Source organism: Oryctolagus cuniculus, chromosome 8, assembly GCF_964237555.1.
Source record: "Oryctolagus cuniculus chromosome 8, mOryCun1.1, whole genome shotgun sequence".
NCBI lineage: Eukaryota > Metazoa > Chordata > Mammalia > Lagomorpha > Leporidae > Oryctolagus > Oryctolagus cuniculus.
The window spans coordinates 71,229,359-71,247,921 of NC_091439.1; the positions used below are offsets into that span (position 1 = coordinate 71,229,359).

Here is an 18,563-nt window from a genome sequence, read left to right on the forward strand (position 1 = left end):
CTAATAAAAATTGTATGTTAAACTATCTTGTTATAATCAAATATCCATCACTGTCTCCACTATTTCAAGTTCATCATTCTTAAAAAATTATTTAAATACACTATTACCAAAAATCAAGAATATTTTGTCACTGACTAGTCCATCACATATCACAGAATTCTAAGAGGCCTGAGGATCAAAGTTATTCTTACTTTATATACTAGTTAAAAAACAAAACAAAACAAAACAAAAAAAAAACAAATAATAAAGCACCTCTTAATCTCTAGCACAATAGAGTTGGCTCTGTATCCATGGGCTCTACATTCATGGATTCAATCAACTACAGATCAAAAATATTAGAAAATATTCTGTCTGTACAGTATTGAACATGTACAGACTTTTTCTATACAATACTATGTACATGGCAGTTACACCATATTAGGTATTCTAAGTTATCCAGAGATTATTTATTTAAAGTACATGGGAGGATGTGCATGGGTTACATGCAAAGACTAAATATCATTTTACATAAGGGACTTGAGCAATGGCAGATCTTAGTATTACCAGGAGGCCCTGAACCAATCATCCAGACATGGAGGGACCACTGAACTTTATTTAGAATATTTATTTTTTATTTACTCAAAAGAGCTTTTAGATTTCAAAGTGATCAATCATGCTTGTGACACATGAAAAACATAAGCAAAATAAATTGAATTAGCCGGCGCCGTGGCTCAATAGGCTAATCCTCCACCTTGCGGCGCCGGCACACCGGGTTCTAGTCCCGGTTGGGGCGCCGGATTCTGTCCCGGTTGCCCCTCTTCCAGGCCAGCCCTCTGCTATGGCCAGGGAGTGCAGTGGAGGATGGCCCAGGTGCTTGGGCCCTGCACCCCATGGGAGACCAGGAAAAAGCACCTGGCTCCTGGCTCCTGCCAGGATCAGCGCGGTGCGCCGGCTGCAGCGGCGGCCATTGGAGGGTGAACCAACGGCAAAAGGAAGACCTTTCTCTCTCTGTCTCTCTCTCTCACTGTCCACTCTGCCTGTCAAAAAAAAAAAAAAAAAAAAAAAAAAATTTGAATGAGGTATTCCTTAAATTTCTTCTCATTCATAACATGGATCTTCTGAATCAGTCTTCAGGCTCAGAATGAGTATTTCTGGTAGCATTCCGCCCTCCAACAAAATTCTCTGGTTGTATAGTATTTCTCAGAAAAATTCATTAAGAGGCATCTAAATTCTCTATGCTGGGCTTTTAAAGCTGGCTTTGTAATGATAAAGACCTAGTCTACTTGATTTTTGCCTCTCCCCTATCATTTGGTGCTAGAGTTAACAAGGTTCTACTAGAATTCAGAGGCTTTCTTTCATGTTGATGATACACCTAAGTTTTTGATGCTGGTGCTTTTCATATTCATGCAAATACAGATTAAGATAATCTGCATTGTAATGATTATAAGATACCACCATTCACAGGAAACATCCTGACAGGTGAACTTACTTTGATTCCTTAGTGTTAAAATAAGCTTTACCTATCAAGAAATATTGGCCAAATAGAGATATTTCTTGTTTTGTTTTATATTATCATAAAAAAATAAGTCAAAACATTTAGGAACTTCTCTTTCTCTGTTGTTTTGCCTTTCAAATAAATAAATGGATCTTTTTGAAGAAAAGGAAGGGGGAGGCCCAGTACAGTGGCCTACCACACCACAGAGCCAGTTTGAGTCATCCCTGCTGCTCTACTTGTGATTCAGTTCCCTGCTAATGTACCTGGGAAGGCAGTAGAAGATGGCCCAAGTACCTGGTCCCTGACACCCACAAGGGAGACCCAGATGGAGTTCCTGGCTCCTGGCTTCAGCTTGGCATAGCACCAGCATTTGCAGCTGTTAGTAAAATGGCAGTCTCAACTGTGGTACCATCTATACCCTGGATGCCATCTTAGGCCCTGGCCCCCTGTCACCATCTTGCATAGTTGGCTTTGGTCCTAAGCCCCATGGCCCAACCACCTGTGTCAGCTCCACCCCTACCCTAATGGGATTCGCTGCTTCTACTTCCTTGCCACCCCTCCCCTTACTGCAAAGGTTTAACAGGACCTGTTCCTGAACACGTGCTCTCTCTTACTCTCTCTACACCACCCCCTATGTCAGTGGGTTTCTCCCACCTGACAATAAACCTTTCCTGTTGGTGGGTGTGTTTTCATTCCATTTGAATAGAAGATCTCTCTCTCTCTCTTTCAAATAAACACATCTTACCAAAATATTGGGAAATTGTTATTTTAAAAATTTATACAGTGACTTCAAATGTTATTTGCAATTCCACTCTTGGGACTCATAACTAGTAGGCTTACTACTTCCCATACACTAAAACATAGAACATAATGAGAAGTATGTATTTTCTATGACAGAATATTACCTTGGTCTTCCGCAAACACTTTTAGAGATTCTAAAGCTTCAGTATACATCCACTCATGTTCCTTGAGTACTTCTCTCAGTTCCTAGAAATGTTATTGATCCTTCTGTTAATATTTCAAATTAGCAACTTGTGGAAAACACATTCTTTGAAAACTAAGCTAATTACCTGAAAGCACAGAATACCTATCTGATTATTTTATCCTTTTTATGTGATTTACAAATGTTTTCTATGAAATTTTACTTCTGCAAATACATGATGGTATTCATAAGGAAGAAAACTTATTTTTGCATTTCTAGCTTTCCCCACAGAGTACTCTGAACACTGAGGAATCAAGAAATATATCCGCAATTAAAAATGAAAACTGAGGCCAGTGTTGTGGGATAGAAGATTAAGCTACTGCTTACAATGTCAGCATCGCATATCAGAGCATCTTTTTTGAGCTGCAGCTGCTCTACTTCTGATCTTCCTTGCTAAGATGCCATTGGAGGGTGAACCAACGGCAAAGGAAGACCTTTCTCTCTGTCTCTCTCTCACTGTCCACTCTGCCTGTCAAAAGAAAAAAAAAAATAACCCCCTCTGTCTGTCTCTATATATTTATACTCAAATATATCTGTGTGTGTGTATATATATATATATTTCCCTCTCTCTTTCAAATAAACAAATAAATAAATCTTTTACAAAAAGTAAAACTTCAACATGGATTGCTAACTTCAAAATTTTTAATTTCAACATATATAAAGAACAGGATAGCAACAAATTTTGCCTTTAGCTCATGAGAATTCAGATATATAATCTGAACTTCATTGGAATGATTTAACACAAATGTAAATGTATTCCAAATGTTAAATATGTGCTTCTATATATGATCACAGGATTAAAAGGAGGCCCTTGTAGCAATGGCAAGCTTGGTATAGTCTTTAAAGAACTGATAGAATTTTTATTATCTGGGAAGTACAATAGACCTTATGAAACATAAGGATACTGAAATGCAATATTATATTTCAAAATTCTTATGAGAATTTCAAGGATGAGACATGGGGTAAAAAAAAACAGTAACTGGATAGGGTAGGGTTATAGATGGCATTCTAGATGATTAACACGTTAAAAAGCAGTCCACAATTTTTATTATGATGATAGTTGTAATGCTGATACTATAAATTAGTAAACAAGGTAAATAAACAAGGTAAAAACATGATAAGCAGTTTAAAACTACTTCATATAACATTCATAAAAGGCAAACATTTAATTAGAAAAACGGAAACTTGGCCGGCGCCGCGGCTCACTAGGCTAATCCTCCGCCTTGAGGCACCGGCACCCCGGGTTCTAGTCCAGGTCGGGGCGCCGGATTCTGTCCCAGTTTCCCTTCTTCCAGGCCAGCTCTCTGCTGTGGCCTGGGAGTGCAGTGGAGGATGGCCCAAGTCCTTGGGCCCTGCACCCCATGGGAGACCAGGATAAGCACCTGGCTCCTGCCATTGGATCAGCACGGTGCGCTGGCCACAGTGCGCCAGCCATGGCGGCCATTGGAGGGTGAACCAACGGCAAAAGTAAGACCTTTCTCTCTGTCTCTCTCTCTCACTGTCCACTCTGCCTGTCAAAAAAAACCAAAAAAAACAAAAAAACAAAAAAACAAAACAAAACAAAACAAAACGGAAACTCACCCTAAGCTTTCACATGGTTAAACTGGAAATTCATTTTGTAATCTTTTTAGTACACATTAATTAAATTTGTACACATGACTACTCACCTGCTTATCAAAATTTGGAAACTCCTTTTGTAATTTTAGTACAATACTTTCCTGCTTTTCCCAATTACTGCTAGATTCTGCAGACTCATTTGACTCCTCACCCTAATTGAAGAGAGGAAAGAAAATGAATCAATTTAAGAGATAAACAATAACAAACGGATAAGGAAGGAGGATGGGAGGGAGGAAGAGAATATCATTACATTCTTATAATTGTATCTATGAACTATGTTGAATCTGTTAAAAACTAATGAATAAAAATTTTAAAAATATTTAAAAATGTCATCAGTAACAATGGTCTTAAGGAAATTACATTTATATTTTGACATGATTTGAAAATTATATTTGGGGACTAGCGCTGTGGCATAGCAGGTAAAGCCACCACCTGCAGTGCCGGCATCCCATATGGGTGTCAGTTTGAGAGACCTGGCTGCTCCACTTCCGATCCAACTCTCTGCAATGGCCTGGGAAAGCGGTGGAAGACGGCCCAAGTCCTTCAGCCCCCGCATCCGAGTGGGAGACCCGGAGGAAGCTCCTGGCTCCTGGCTTCGCATTGGTGCAGCTCTGGTTGTTGCAGCCAACTGGGGAGTGAATCAGCGGATGGAAGACCTTTCTCTCTCTCTCTCTGCATCTGCTTCTCTCTCTGTATACCTCTGACTTTCAAATAAATAAATAAATAAATCTTTTAAAAAAAAGAAAATTATACTTGATCAGAAGAGTCCAAGATCTGTTTCTATTTATATGACCTTTGACAAATAAATTACTTTAAAAGTAAAAAAAAAAAAATATTGCTAATTTAAGATCTCTTGAAAGACTTTGGGGCTGGTGCTGTGGCATAGCAGGTAAAGCAGCCACCTGCTAGTGCTGGCATCCCATGTGGGTGCCGGTTCGAGTCCTGGCTGTTCCTCTTCCAATCCAGCTCTCTATTACGGCCTGGGAAAGCAGTAGAAGACGGCCCAAGTGTTTGGGCACCGGCATCCATGTGGGAGAGCTGGAGGAAGCTCCTGGCTCCTGGCTTTGGATTGGCCCTGTTCTTGCCGTTGTGGCCATTAAGGAGTGAATCAATGGATGGAAGACCTCTCTCTCTTTCTCTGCCTCTCTATAACTCTGCCTTCCAGATAAATAAATAAATCTTAAAAAAAAAAAAAAAAAGATCTTGATTATATAGGTGCTAACCCAAACCACTCAATGTGCAAAATAAAATCTTTTAGAATATTTCTCAAGTTAACTCACTGTATGTAACTCATATATAAAATGAAGAGTTCTCCAAGCAAATGACAAGTTTTAAAAACTGGTACCAATGTCTTAACTATGCTCACAATTTCATAGCTCTCTGTAAGTTTTAATTTCTGAAAGACGTTTACCTTTGCATCAATCTTCATCTATACAACGGATTAAATATTAATTACAACCACAAAAGGAATCTTAAGTGGAACTAAACAGCATATAAATTAAATAGATTAATCTGAGAATAAGTATGGCTATAGCCACCTTTACACAGTCTTCCTTCTACCACTTCATTTTACTTGAACAAATTCATTAAATTCTACATTTAAATGAACAAAAAAGATTCCTTGGGTTCATGTGTGAGAAAAAATCTTGTATTCTACTTAATCAACAATTTATCTACTCTGTTAAGTAATTAACAAGTTAGTCTTCTACTTTCTCCTTTACTTCCCTTTAAAAAAAAAAAAAAAAGATTTATTTTATTTATTTGAAAGTCAGAGTTACAGAGAGAGGTAGAGACAGAGAGGTCTTCCATCCACTGATTGAAGAGGAGCAGCCGGGACCAGAACCGGCGCCCATATGGGATGCTGGCACTGCATGCGTGGCTTTACCTGCTATGCCACAGTGCCAGCTCCGTTAATCATTTTTTAAGATTTGGAAAATAATAATCAGCTTTTGGAAATTAATTACATGTTATCATAAATGAATCATTCAGCAGACAGTATGTCTATCACTTGATGTTTGCTCTTAGACCCGAGGCTTCTGTCAGCTCTGCTAATCTCTGGTGACTGAAGATAGTAGCGTGGTCCAATGGATCCACTGGAGCTTCAAAGAAGCCACGTGCAACATGAAGTTTGGGCTCAAATCTGACTCGGTTTTTCCAAGTCCATAATACATAAGTGAAACAGATAGATTTGACACTTGTTGAAATTGTTTATCAGCTCCTAAACCCAAGGGAATGCTAAACCAAAATCCATAGAATTGTCCTTCTTAAAATAACTCAAGGGGCAGGGATTTGGCCTGGTAAACAAGAGGCCCACATCCCATAATGGAGTGCCTGGGTGTGAATCCCAGCTCTGTTCCTAATTCCAGCTTCCTGCTAATGCACCCCCTGGGAGGCAGAGGAGATAATGGCTCAAGTAGTCAGGTCCCTGCCACCACCAAGGAGACCCAGATTGAGTTCTTGACTCCCAGCTTTGAACCCAAGGCTGATGTGGGCATTTGGGGAGTGAACCAGCAGATGGGAGCAAGTCTGTCTTGCGTGCGCGCTCTCTCTCTCTGCTTTTCAAATAAGTAAAAAATTTAAAAATTTAAGTGGAAAAATATGAATAACAACATCACATTCCTGATGGAACTGCAGAGACTGATACTATCATCTCATCCTAACGTACTAACATGCCTCCTTGGACTATAGAAAAGTTGAATGGCTCTTGGGCAATTATTTCACAGTATCATAAAAAATCAGGTAATGGCCCCAGATTACATCATATGTGGGATTTTTACTGGAGCAGGGCGATATAGTTATGCAATTATTAACTGGGCAGATGCTTTTTTCTGCTCTATTCCAAATACAAAGGACAAGCAGAAGGCTATCTGTTTTCATGTTGACAGATTCAGTGATACAACTTTAGTGTCTTCAGAGTTATGGTAACTCTCCTGCTCTCTCTCTCTCTTTTTAAGATTTATTTATTTATTTGAAAGGCCGAATTACAGAGAGGGAAAGGCAGAGGCAGAGAGAGAGAGAGAGGTCTTCCATCTACTGGTTCACTCCCCAGATAGGGAGTGTAAGTATATTTCGGTGCAAAAGTTTTGATACTCATGCAGGTTTTGATTAAATTACATTTTCTGGGAATCTTTTTTTAAAAGATTTATTATGTTAATTTATTTGAAAGACAGAGTTACAGAGAGAGGTAGAGACAGACAGAGAGAGGTCTTATATCTGCTGGTTCACTCCCCGAATGGCTGCAATGGCCAGAGCTGGGCCAATCAGAAGTTAGGAGCCAGGAGATTCTTCCAGGTCTCTCACAAGGGTGCAGGGGCCCAAGCACTTGGGGCATCCTCTGATGCCTTCCCAGGCACATTAGCAGGGAGCTAGATCAGAAATAAAGCAGCTGGGTCTCGAACCAGCACCCATATGGGATGCCAGCACTGCAGGCCAGGGCTTTAACCCTCTGTGCCACAACATCAGGCCCCTCTTGAAGTTTTTAAGCAACCATTTTGATACTATAATTTAAATGCACTTACATGATCTATTCTTGTCTTTTTTAAAGATTGATCATCATTAAATTCATCTTCCTCATATGGCTCTGAAGAAGAAGATAATTTTCTTTTCCTGGGCCCACCACCTTTAAAAAAAGAAGCAAAAAGTTTTCACAGAAATAATCAACTTAATGTAAAGCAAGCAAAAATGAAATATACAATGAGTACTACACAGTTTTTTTAACAGCATAGCCAAGTTACTTCTTTTACATATGATTGGACTGAGGGAAAACTGCACAATCACTGCAATCTTTCAAAAGTAGGAATCACTGTATACTTTATTCATAAACTAGTACATTATTGAAAGCTAAAAATATATCTCTGGGGCCAGTGCCGTGGCGTAGTGGGTTAGGCTGTCCCCTGCAGTGCTGGCATCCATATGGGCACCGGTTTGAGACCCAGCTGTTCCACTTCTGATCCAGCTCTCAGCTGTGGCCTCGGAAAACAGTGGAAGATGGCCCAAGTCCTTGGGCCTCTGAACCCACACAGGAGACCCAGAGAAACCTCCTGGCTCCTGGCTTCAGATCAGCACATCTCCAGCTGTTGTGGCCAATTGGGTAGTAAACCATCAGATGGAAGACCTCTCTCTCTCTCTCTGCCTCTCTCTGGTAACTCTGAATTTCAATTAAATAAATCTTAAATATATATATATACACACACACACACACACACACACACACACATTGACAAGTAATCCTAGAGTAATACTTACGGGGAGGGACTCTCCCCAGTGGACTGGACTGAGTGTTCAGCAGTGAAAAAAGCTGAGCTCCATCAAATGTTACCAGAGCAGCATCACTGACACAAATAATTACTCACTGTCTACTTACATATCAGGCTTTGCACAAACTTTTAACACAAATAATTATTTCATGCCTTTTCCACAAATAAACCAAAAATTAGGAAACATTTTTTAAAATGAAGAAGAACTAAACAATAGGGAGCACAAGCAATTAACATTGTTAACATAAAGGGCGTATAACAATATAAAAGAAGTGTGCATCTTCTGTCACGACTGAAAGAAAAAATACTATGATCTTGAGAAGCTATGCTATATATTTATACTTTGGATACATTTACATATTCCTTAAATACTCTCAAAAATCAAATTTCTTAAATACTTTGCTGTGCTAATATGAAGACACCTGTTAAAGCTTACAAGGATTTACCATCGCAACATTAATTACATCAGAACTTAGACTGTGTAGTTAGAAATAACTACACAATTTGTAGTAAAATTTGTAGTAGCATTATATTCCCAATACATATATATGGGACAGCTTCTAAACTATAAGCCTAAAAATTTCACAACATGGCTAAATTGGACTGAACCACCATTAACCCTTTAAAGAATGAGTAACCATTGGGGCTGGCACTGTGGCGTAGTGGGTTAAGCCTCCGCCTGCAGTGCTGGCATCCCATATAGGCACTGGTTCGAGTCCCAGCTGCTCCTCTTCTGATCCAGCTCTCTGCTAAGGTATGGGAACTTGGGCCCCTGCATCCATGTAGGAGACCCAGAAGAAGTTCCTGGATCCTGGCTTTGGATATGCCCAGCTCAAGCCGTTGTGGCCATTTGGAAATGAACCAGTAGGTAGAAGACTTTTCTCTCTGTCTCTCCCTCTCTTTGTCTGTAACTCTGCCACTCAAATAAAATAAATAAAAACTTAAAAAGAAAAAATGCAACCACTGTGTGCCAAGCATTGTGCTTGACCAATATAATTGCAGACCGTCAGTACAATCTGGTTTTGAAAAATAAATAAATAAAGGAATAGTAATCATGTTAGTATGAATACTTAAATGTTTTTTCCTGATTCAGGAGAAATGTGAATGTGCAATCGGTATACAACAACTAATTTTTAGCAACCTTTTTAAGAAGGGGAAAATACAACCTCACCATCACCTATATACCTGTCAGGGTTCAGTAAGCCTTGTTAGTAAGTTTGTCTGGAAAAAAAGCTTCAAACTAGGCAATTTATGTGATGGCACTTACATATACTTTCATCATTCTTAAAAAGAAGAAATGGGCAAGTGTTTGGCACAGTGGTTAAGACACAACTTGGGACTGCTACATCCCCTGTCAGAGACCCTAGGTTTCAATCCTAGCTCTGATAAAGCACACCCTGGGTAGCAGGTGATGATGACTCAAGTACTTGGGTCCTTGTCAACCATGTTGGGAGTTGGATTTAGCTTCCAGCTTCTGGTTTCATCCTGACCCAGCCACCACCCATGATGCTGGCATCCCATATGGGTGTTTCCAGTTTGAGGGTCCCAGCTAATGTTCCCTGGGGAAAGCAGTATAAAGGAGACCCAGACAGAGTTACTGGTTCCTGGCTTTGGCCTGGCTCAACCTTGGCTGCTGTGGCCATCTGGAGAGCGAACCAGAGAATGGAAGATGTCTCTCTCTCTCAAACTATAGAATGGACGACTTCTCTCTCTTTCTCTAACTCCGCCTTTCAAATACATAATTCTTTTTTCTTTTTAAAGATTTTTAAGTTTAGTTATTTGAAAGTAAGAGTTACAGAGAGAGGAAAGGCAGAGAGTGAGAAGTCTTCCATCTGATGGTTCACTCCTCAATTGGCTGTGACGGCTGGAGCTGTACCGCTCCAAAGCCAGGAGCCAGGAGCTTCTTCTGAGTCTTCCCATGTGGGTGCAGGGGCCCAAGGACTTGGGCCATCTTCTACTGCTTTCCCAGGCCATAGCAGAGAGCTGGATCAGAATGAAGCAACTGGGCCTTGAACTGGTACCCATTATGGGATGCCGGCACTGCAAGCAGCAGCTTCACAAACTATGCCACAGCACTAGCCCTAATAAATAATTCTTTAAAAAAAAAAAAATTGACCAGTGCCGCGGCACCGGCACCCTGGGTTCTAGTCCTGGTCCGGGCGCCGGATTCTGTCCCGGTTGCCCCTCTTCCAGGCCAGCTCTTTGCTGTGGCCTGGGAGTGCAGTGGAGGATGGCCCAAGTCCTTGGGCCCTGCACCCCATGGGAGACCAGGAGAAGCACCTGGCTCCTGCCTTTGGATCAGTGCAATGCACCCGTCGCAGTGGCCACTGGGGGGTGAACCAACGGAAAAGGAAGACCTTTCTCCCTCTCTCTCTCTCTCTCACTGTCCACTCTGCCTTTAAAAAAAAAAAGAAAGAAAGAAAAAACTGCCAAAATAAACTTATCTTTTAATTCTTTCTTTCTACTAAGTTGAGGTACTCTCGTAGTATATTGAATGTTATTTTATCTTCAAAGTTAGACAAAGCTGTCATTGTATATCTTACTTCAAAATGTACTATACTAAAAATAAGGATCTCTAATAATGATTAAACTATCCATTCCAAGATAAAGAAAGTCTGTTTAAAAAGCAAACAAGGGGCCAGCACGGTGGCGCAGTAGGTTAATCCTCTGCCTGCACTGCTGGCATCCCATATAGGCACTGGTTCTGGTCCCAGCTGCTCCTCTTCCAATCCAGCTCTCTGCGGTGGCCCTGGAAAGCAGTGGAAGATGGCCCAAGTGCTTGGGGCCCTGCACCAGTGTGGGAGACCAGGAAGAAATTCCTGGCTTCAGATCGGTGCAGCTCTGGCTGTTGTGGTCATCGAGGGAGTGAACCAACAGAAGGAAGACTGTTCTCTCTTTCTCTTCCTCTCAAATAAATAAATAAAAAATATTTAAAAAAACAAAAACAAAAACAGAAACAAAAAACAAAAAGGAGCCAGCATTGTGGCGAGGTAGGTAAAGTGCTGGTTCGTGTCCTGACTACTCTGCTTCTGATGCAGCTCCTTGATATAGGCCTGGGAAAAGCAGCAGAGAAGATGCCCCAGTTTTTGGGCCTCTGCCAACACACGTAAGGGACCCCTGGCTACTGGCTTCGCCCTGGCCCAGTCCTGGTTGTTGTGGCCATCTGTGGAGTGAAACTGAGGATGAAGATCTCTCTCTTTCTCTCCATCTCTGCAACTCTTTCACATAAATAAATAAATCTTTAAAACAAACAAAAAGAAAGACTCAATTTCTTGTTTAAAATTCTTTAAAAAAAAATTTTAAGTATTTATTTATTTGGGGGCCGGTGCCGTGGCGCAGTAGGTTAATCCTCCACCTGCGGTGCCAGCATCCCATATGGGCGCCAGTTCTAGTCCCGGCTGCTCCTTTTCTGATCCAGCTCTCTGCTATGGCCTGGGAAAGCAGCAGAAGATTGCCCAAGTCCTTGGGCCCCTGCACCCACATGGGTGACCATGAAGAAGCACCTGGCTCCTGGCTTTGGATAGATGTAGCTCTGGCCGTGCGGCCAATTGGGGAGTGAACCAGAGGATGGAAGACCTCTCCCTGTCTCTCCCTCTCACTGTCTGTAACTCTACCCCTCAAATAAATAAATAAAATCATCTTAAAAAAAAAAAAAAAAGATTATTTGAAAGGCAGAGCTACAGAGAGGCGCGCACACACACACACACACACACACACACAGATATTCTCCATCTGCTGATTCAGTCCCCAAATGGCCACACCAGCAGGAGCCAGAAGCTTCTTCCAGGTCTCCCACATGGGTGCAAGGGCCCAAGGACTTGGGCCATCTTCTACTGCTTTCTCAGGCCACAAAGATCTGGATCAGAAGTGGAGCATCTGGGTCTGAAACCAGCGCCCATATGAGATGCCAGCACTGCAAGTGACAGCTTTACTCACTATGTTACAGCACCAGCTCCACTGAAAATTTTTTAAAAATATAGAATATAACAGTACAATGCAAGAAAGGAAAGAAAAAACTCAGCTGAGCTTTAAACTTAATGAAAATTGCAAACTCAATGAGGACAAGCACGGTGACCACTTTGTTTCCTTATGTATGAAGTGTCTAAAATAGCACCAGCCACCTGGTAGTTGAGCACAATAAATATGTTAAACAAATAAATCAAATGGTATGAACTGCTCAAGAGAAAAAATATTAAACATTAATGTGGAATAAAGTCATTCTACAAGAGGTTTTCAAAGGAAAGACTACAGTACTGTGAGAGCAACAAAGAATACGTAAATTCCAGCCGGCGCCGTGGCTCAATAGGCTAATCCTCCACCTTGCGGCGCCGGCACACCGGGTTCTAGTCCCGGTTGGGGCGCCGGATTCTGTCCCGGTTGCCCCTCTTCCAGGCCAGCTCTCTGCTATGGCCAGGGAGTGCAGTGGAGGATGGCCCAGGTGCTTGGGCCCTGCACCCCATGGGAGACCAGGAAAAAGCACCTGGCTCCTGGCTCCTGCCAGGATCAGCGCGGTGCGCCGGCTGCAGCGGCGGCCATTGGAGGGTGAACCAACGGCAAAGGAAGACCTTTCTCTCTCTGTCTCTCTCTCTCACTGTCCACTCTGCCTGTCAAAAAAAAAAAAAAAAAAAAAAAAAAGAATACGTAAATTCCACAAGCCATCTTGCAACTCAACAAATGATAATTCTGTCTTAACATTTTTTAGCTTTTTTTTTGGACAGGCAGAGTGGACAGTGAGAGAGAGAGACAGAGAGAAAGGTCTTCCTTTTCCATTGGTTCACCCTCCAATGGCTGCTGCGGCCAGCACACCACACTGATCCGAAGGCAGGAGCCAGGTGCTTCCTCCTGGTCTCCCATGGGGTGCAGGGCCCAAGTACCTGGGCCATCCTCCACTGCACTCCCGGGCCACAGCAGAGAGCTGGCCTGGAAGATGGGCAACCGGGACAGAATCCGGCGCCCTGACTGGGACTAGAACCTGGTGCGCCAGCGCCGCAGGTGGAGGATTAGCCTATTCAGCCGAGGCGCCGGCCCATTTTTTAGCTTTTAAAATGCAGGCTTGGGAAACAGTCATGAAGTAGATAGTCAACATTCACCGGTGCTACTGTTGATTATCATCAGATGGCCCTTAAGAACAAATAACTGCATTTACTATGCACAAATATGTATAAGGAACCACAGTAGGGAATTTACATGAGTTCAATCTAAGTGTTCAGCACTACTATTATACAATTTTATTGATAAGGAAACAGAAACACAGAAGAGTTAGCAATAATGCCCGAGGTCACACGGTTAGTTAAATAGTAAAACAAGAAAGGATTTTGACATTCTGTGCAGGTAATCACCACACAATCCCATCTTCTTGCTCAAATTAGAGGAAATTAAAGATTTTTTTTTGAAATGGTATAAAATAACTTTTATTTACATAATTTATATCTATAGAACATAATGCTTTCTTTAGAACAAGAAAATTTACAAATGACAGATACTGCTTTTTTTTTGTCAAATATTTCTTCAAGCAAGATAATATACATGGTCACTTCTAATTCAAATAACAGGGTGGTAAACAGTGGATATTAACTTTTTATCTGAGTCTCAATCATTTACCAACAATTAGGCCCTGAAACCATCATGTTGATCACTTTCTAAAGACATCAATGTTCAAAAGGAAAAATCAAGAAAAGATAAATCCCTTCAATCACATCTCCTTTAAGATTTATAAAATCAATTCTTTGCAACATCTTCTTACATTAATCAGACTCAGCATAGGTCTTTCCATCTTACAAGATAAATACACTAAAACAATTCATATGGATGAAATAATGTGTTTACAATCACTCAAATACAATCCACTGAGGGAAAGGAATATGGGATAGATAAATGCTGACGAGGAATAATGGTTCCATAGGAACATGTTGCATTATTTTCTATTTTGGTCAATAATTTTAAATTTCTGAAAAATTTTAAAAGAAGAAACACCACTTAGGTTAGGGGCATTCACACAATGATATGACCATTAACAATAATAAGAGAAGTATATATTCCAATTAAAATGTACTTAATACTATTGGTTGAACTCTGTAATTAATACACAATTATTCTTAGGTATTGAAACTTAACTGAAAAGTGATCCCTGTTAAATATAAGAGTGGGAATAAGAGAGGGAGGACAAGTACAATTTGGGACAGGCTCAAGCTGACTTGCCCCAAATGGTAGAGTCAGAAATGTGCCAGGGGATTCCAATTCAATCCCATCAAGGTGGCATGTACCAATGCCATCTCACTAGTCCAAGTGATCAATTTCTGTTCACAATTGATCATAATGATAGGACTAAGAGCCAAAGGGATCACATAAACAAGACTAGTGTCTGCAAATATTAGCTGATAGAATAAAAAAGGGAGAGAACAATCCAACATGGGAAGCAGGATACACAGCAGACTCGTAGAATGGCAGATGTCCTAACAGCACTCTGGCCTCAGAATCAGCCCTAAAGGCATTTGGATCTGGCTGAAAAGCCCATGAGAGTATTTCAGGCATGGAAAGCCAAGACACTATGGTAAAAAAAAAAAAAAAAAAAAAAAAAAAAAAAAAAAAAAAAACACACACAAAACAAAACAAAACAAAAACCAAAAAACAAACAAAAAAAACCTAAATGAAAGATCTCCACGAGTGAGATCCCAGTGGAAAAACAGGTTATCAAAGAAGGAGGTACCTTTCTCTGAAGGGAGGAGAGAACTTCCACTTTGACTATGACCTTGTCTAAACATGATCAGAGTCGGCAAACTCAAAAGACTTCCATAGCCTTGGCAACTCATGACAAGAGCCTAGGGTGATTACTGATGCCATAAACAAGAGTGTCAATTTGTTAAGTCAACAACAGGAGTCACTGTGCACTTACTCCTCATGTAGGATCTCTGTCCTTAGTGTGCTGTGCATTGAGATTTAATGCTATAACTAGTACCCAAACAGTATTTTTCACTTTGTGTTTCTGTGTGGGTGCAAACTGTTGAAAACTTTACTTAATATATGCTAAATTGATCTTCTGTATATAAAGAGAATTGAAAATGAATCTTGATGTGAATGGAAGGGGAGAGAGAGTGGGAGAGGGGAGGGTTGCAGGTGGGAGGGAAGTTATGGGGGGGAAAAGCCATTGTAATCCATAAGCTGTACTTTGGAAATTTATATTCATTAAATAAAAGTTAAAAAATTAAAATGCACATATCCTTTGACTTAGCATCTTACTTTGAAATTTACATCTGCAGAAATAACATGAAGATCAATGCACAAAGCAATTTACATTAGTACTATAATAAATAATGGAAATACAAATGATAAATAGAGGAATGGTAAACTAATTATACAGCTTAGTCACAAAATAATGTCATGGAGCCATTTTTAAAAACAGATAAATCTAATTGTACCAATAAGCTAGCTGTGATAAATTCAATGACTTTTAAAAAATGCAAAGTAGTATTTTACATTTTGTAACTGAATGTATGTTACATAATACGTTGTCTAAAAATATAAGAAAATGTTGGGAAAAATATACAGCAAATTTAAGAGTCAGTAATGGAGTGCAAGGTTGCTTTCATTATTATGTCAGATACTTTTTTATAGTAATTGATTTTTATTTGTTATATTTCTTGGCATGTGCAAGTTAAAAAAAAAATTGATGAAGCATTTACTAAAAAGTTAGAGGTAGAACACAGTATAAGTATTTATTAAATGAAGGATTACCAGTGAGGACTTTCTACTAGACATTACATTAAGTTCCTACTGACTCAGATTTGGATATCTGTAAATATAACCACAATGCAATGTTATGAGATTTGACCTGAACACAATCATCTATATTCTGATATGTATAATTACCAATGAGAAATTGCTTTCTCCTTTCTTTAGGGGGGAAAAACAAAACCAGCCTAGAAATTTTGTTTCCAAATAGCTGTATGAACTCAGGTAAGCTATTTTTTTTAAATTAATTTATTTATTTGAAAGGCAGAGGTACAGAGGAGTAGAGGCAGAAAGAGACTGAGAGAGGTCTTCCATCTAGTGGTTCACTCCCCAGATGGCCACAATGGCTGGAGCTGTGCTTATCTGAAGCCAGGAGCCAGGAGTTTCTGGATCTTCCACATAGGTGCAGGGGCCCAAGGACTTGGGCCATCTTCTACTGCTTTCCCAGGCCTTAGCAGAGACCTGGATCAGAAGTGGAGCAGGTCGGCGCCGCGGCTCAATAGGCTAATCCTCCACCTGCGGCACTGGCACTCCCTGTCGGGGCGCCAGATTCTGTCCTGGTTGCCCCTCTTCCAGGCCAGCTCCCTGCTGGAAGTGCAGTGGAGGACGGCCCAAGTGCTTGGGCCCTGCACCTGCATAGGAGACCAGGAGAAGCACCTGGCTCCTGGCTTTGGATCAGCCTGGTGCGCTGGTGCGGCGGCCATTGGAGGGTGAATCAACAGCAAAGGAAGACCTTTCTCCCTGTCTCTTTCTCTCACTGTCCACTCTGCCTGTCAAAAAAAAAAATAAAATGAAAAAGAAGTGGAGCAGCCGAGACTTGAACCAGCACCCATATGGGCGCTGCTAAACCTGCTATGCCACAACACCAGCCCCCAGGTAAGCTATTTAATCTTCTTAAACTTGTTTCTTCATATAATGAAACTGAAGTTATCAATATTTTCATAAGGGTGGGGCCAGTGCTGTGGCATAATAGATTAAGCCTTTGCCTGCAATGCCAGCATCCATATGGGTTGGCTACTCCACTTCTGATCTAGCTCCCTGCTAATGGCCTGGGAAAGCAGAGGAACATGGCCCAAGTGCTTGAGGGCCCCTGCACCCATGTGAGAGACCCAAGAGAAGCTCCTGGCTTCAGACAGGCCCAGCTCCGGCTGTTGCAGCCATTTGGGGGATGAACCAGTGAATGGAAGACCTCTCTGTCTGTCTCTCTGTTTGTAACTCTGCTTCTCAAATAAATATTTAAAAAAAATTCAAAAACGTAATTTTTGGAGCAATATTAATGAGAAGATACTACTTAGACATTATAATAAATTAACATGGTTTAAACTAAGTCAGACATACCTGCATCACCAAACATCAGCAAGGCAGCAGCAATTGCTCCATCCATGGTACTTGTTGAGTCTATCAACTGAGAGAATGAGAAAAGATTTTAAAAATAATACTTCTGGAATTACTTCACAAAGTTATTAAAAATTTAATAGAAGTAATATGGGAAAAGTGTATGTCTAGGTTATGTCCATTAAGCATACCTTAAAATGGATCAGATTTACTCATCACTGAAAAGAAAAATTAAAACAACCAAATATATATAACATACTACAGATTTTTGTTCTTTCAATTACAAGGTTTTGTGCTGAAGATTTAAAAACTCTGTTCCTATGTGTCCAGGTACTATGGGTATGTCTGTGTGTGAGTGACAGAGAAAGGAGACAGGGAGATTGACAGATACTTATTTACATCTTTTTTTTTCCTTTAAATCTCTAAGCACAACTCTACTTATTTCACTAATGCTTCCTAAAATCATATCGCGTCTGGGTTTGTGGTGCAGCAGGTTAAACCTCGACCTGCAATGCCAGCATCCTATATGGTGCCAATTCCAGTCCCGGTTGCTCTACTTCCAATCCAGCTCAAAGTTAATGCACCTGGTAGTGCAGTAAAAATGGGCCAAGTGCTTCGGCCTCTGCATCCATATAGGAGACCTGGATGAAGCTACTGGCCATGGACAAGAGCCACTGTGGCTATCTGGGAAGTGAAAGAGCAGCCAGGAGATTTTTCTCTGTCTCTCCCTTTCTCTCTGTAACTCTGCATAATTTTATTTAAGATGAAACATATAAAGGGCTCTTGATTTTTACTCTATTATAAATTGCATGATGAAGTTCTTCAAGAACATACGCAAACGTTATTTAAGAGTTTCAATTACACTGTTTTTCATATTTTTAACAGATTTCAGAAGAAAGTAAGCATCTTGTATTTTTCTCATGTTATGGTTTCCCATATTTCCAGTGAGTTACTTGTTTTAGAAAGATCTTACTTTTTAAAAAATAACCTATTTCTGTATCAAATCAAATAGTCTCAAAATCAAATATGAGGATGCTTTCATCCTTCTAGGTTTTCCTGATGCTGGATCTTTAGATATCCTATATGCCCCTCTTCATTGTCAAAACAGTCAAAAGTATATTCTTATCAAGTCTAGAAATAGATTTTTATTTCACAAGTTCTTAAATTGTTT

At 40.5% G+C, this 18,563-nt stretch overlaps 1 protein-coding gene across 2 annotated transcripts in view; it reads right to left on the reverse strand.

The window, feature by feature from the left end:
- Window positions 1-18,563, reverse strand: part of SMARCAD1 (SNF2 related chromatin remodeling ATPase with DExD box 1) — an 82,333-nt gene that overhangs the window by 33,092 nt on the left and 30,678 nt on the right. For both annotated transcript variants that reach the window (XM_008267592.4, XM_008267591.4), the window contains exons 5-8: window positions 17,396-17,462; window positions 7,592-7,692; window positions 4,124-4,225; window positions 2,380-2,461 (exon numbers count right to left, since the gene is read on the reverse strand). In XM_008267592.4, coding sequence (XP_008265814.1) covers window positions 2,380-2,461; window positions 4,124-4,225; window positions 7,592-7,692; window positions 17,396-17,462 — 352 coding nt within the window. The remainder of the gene's footprint in view (window positions 1-2,379; window positions 2,462-4,123; window positions 4,226-7,591; window positions 7,693-17,395; window positions 17,463-18,563) is intronic.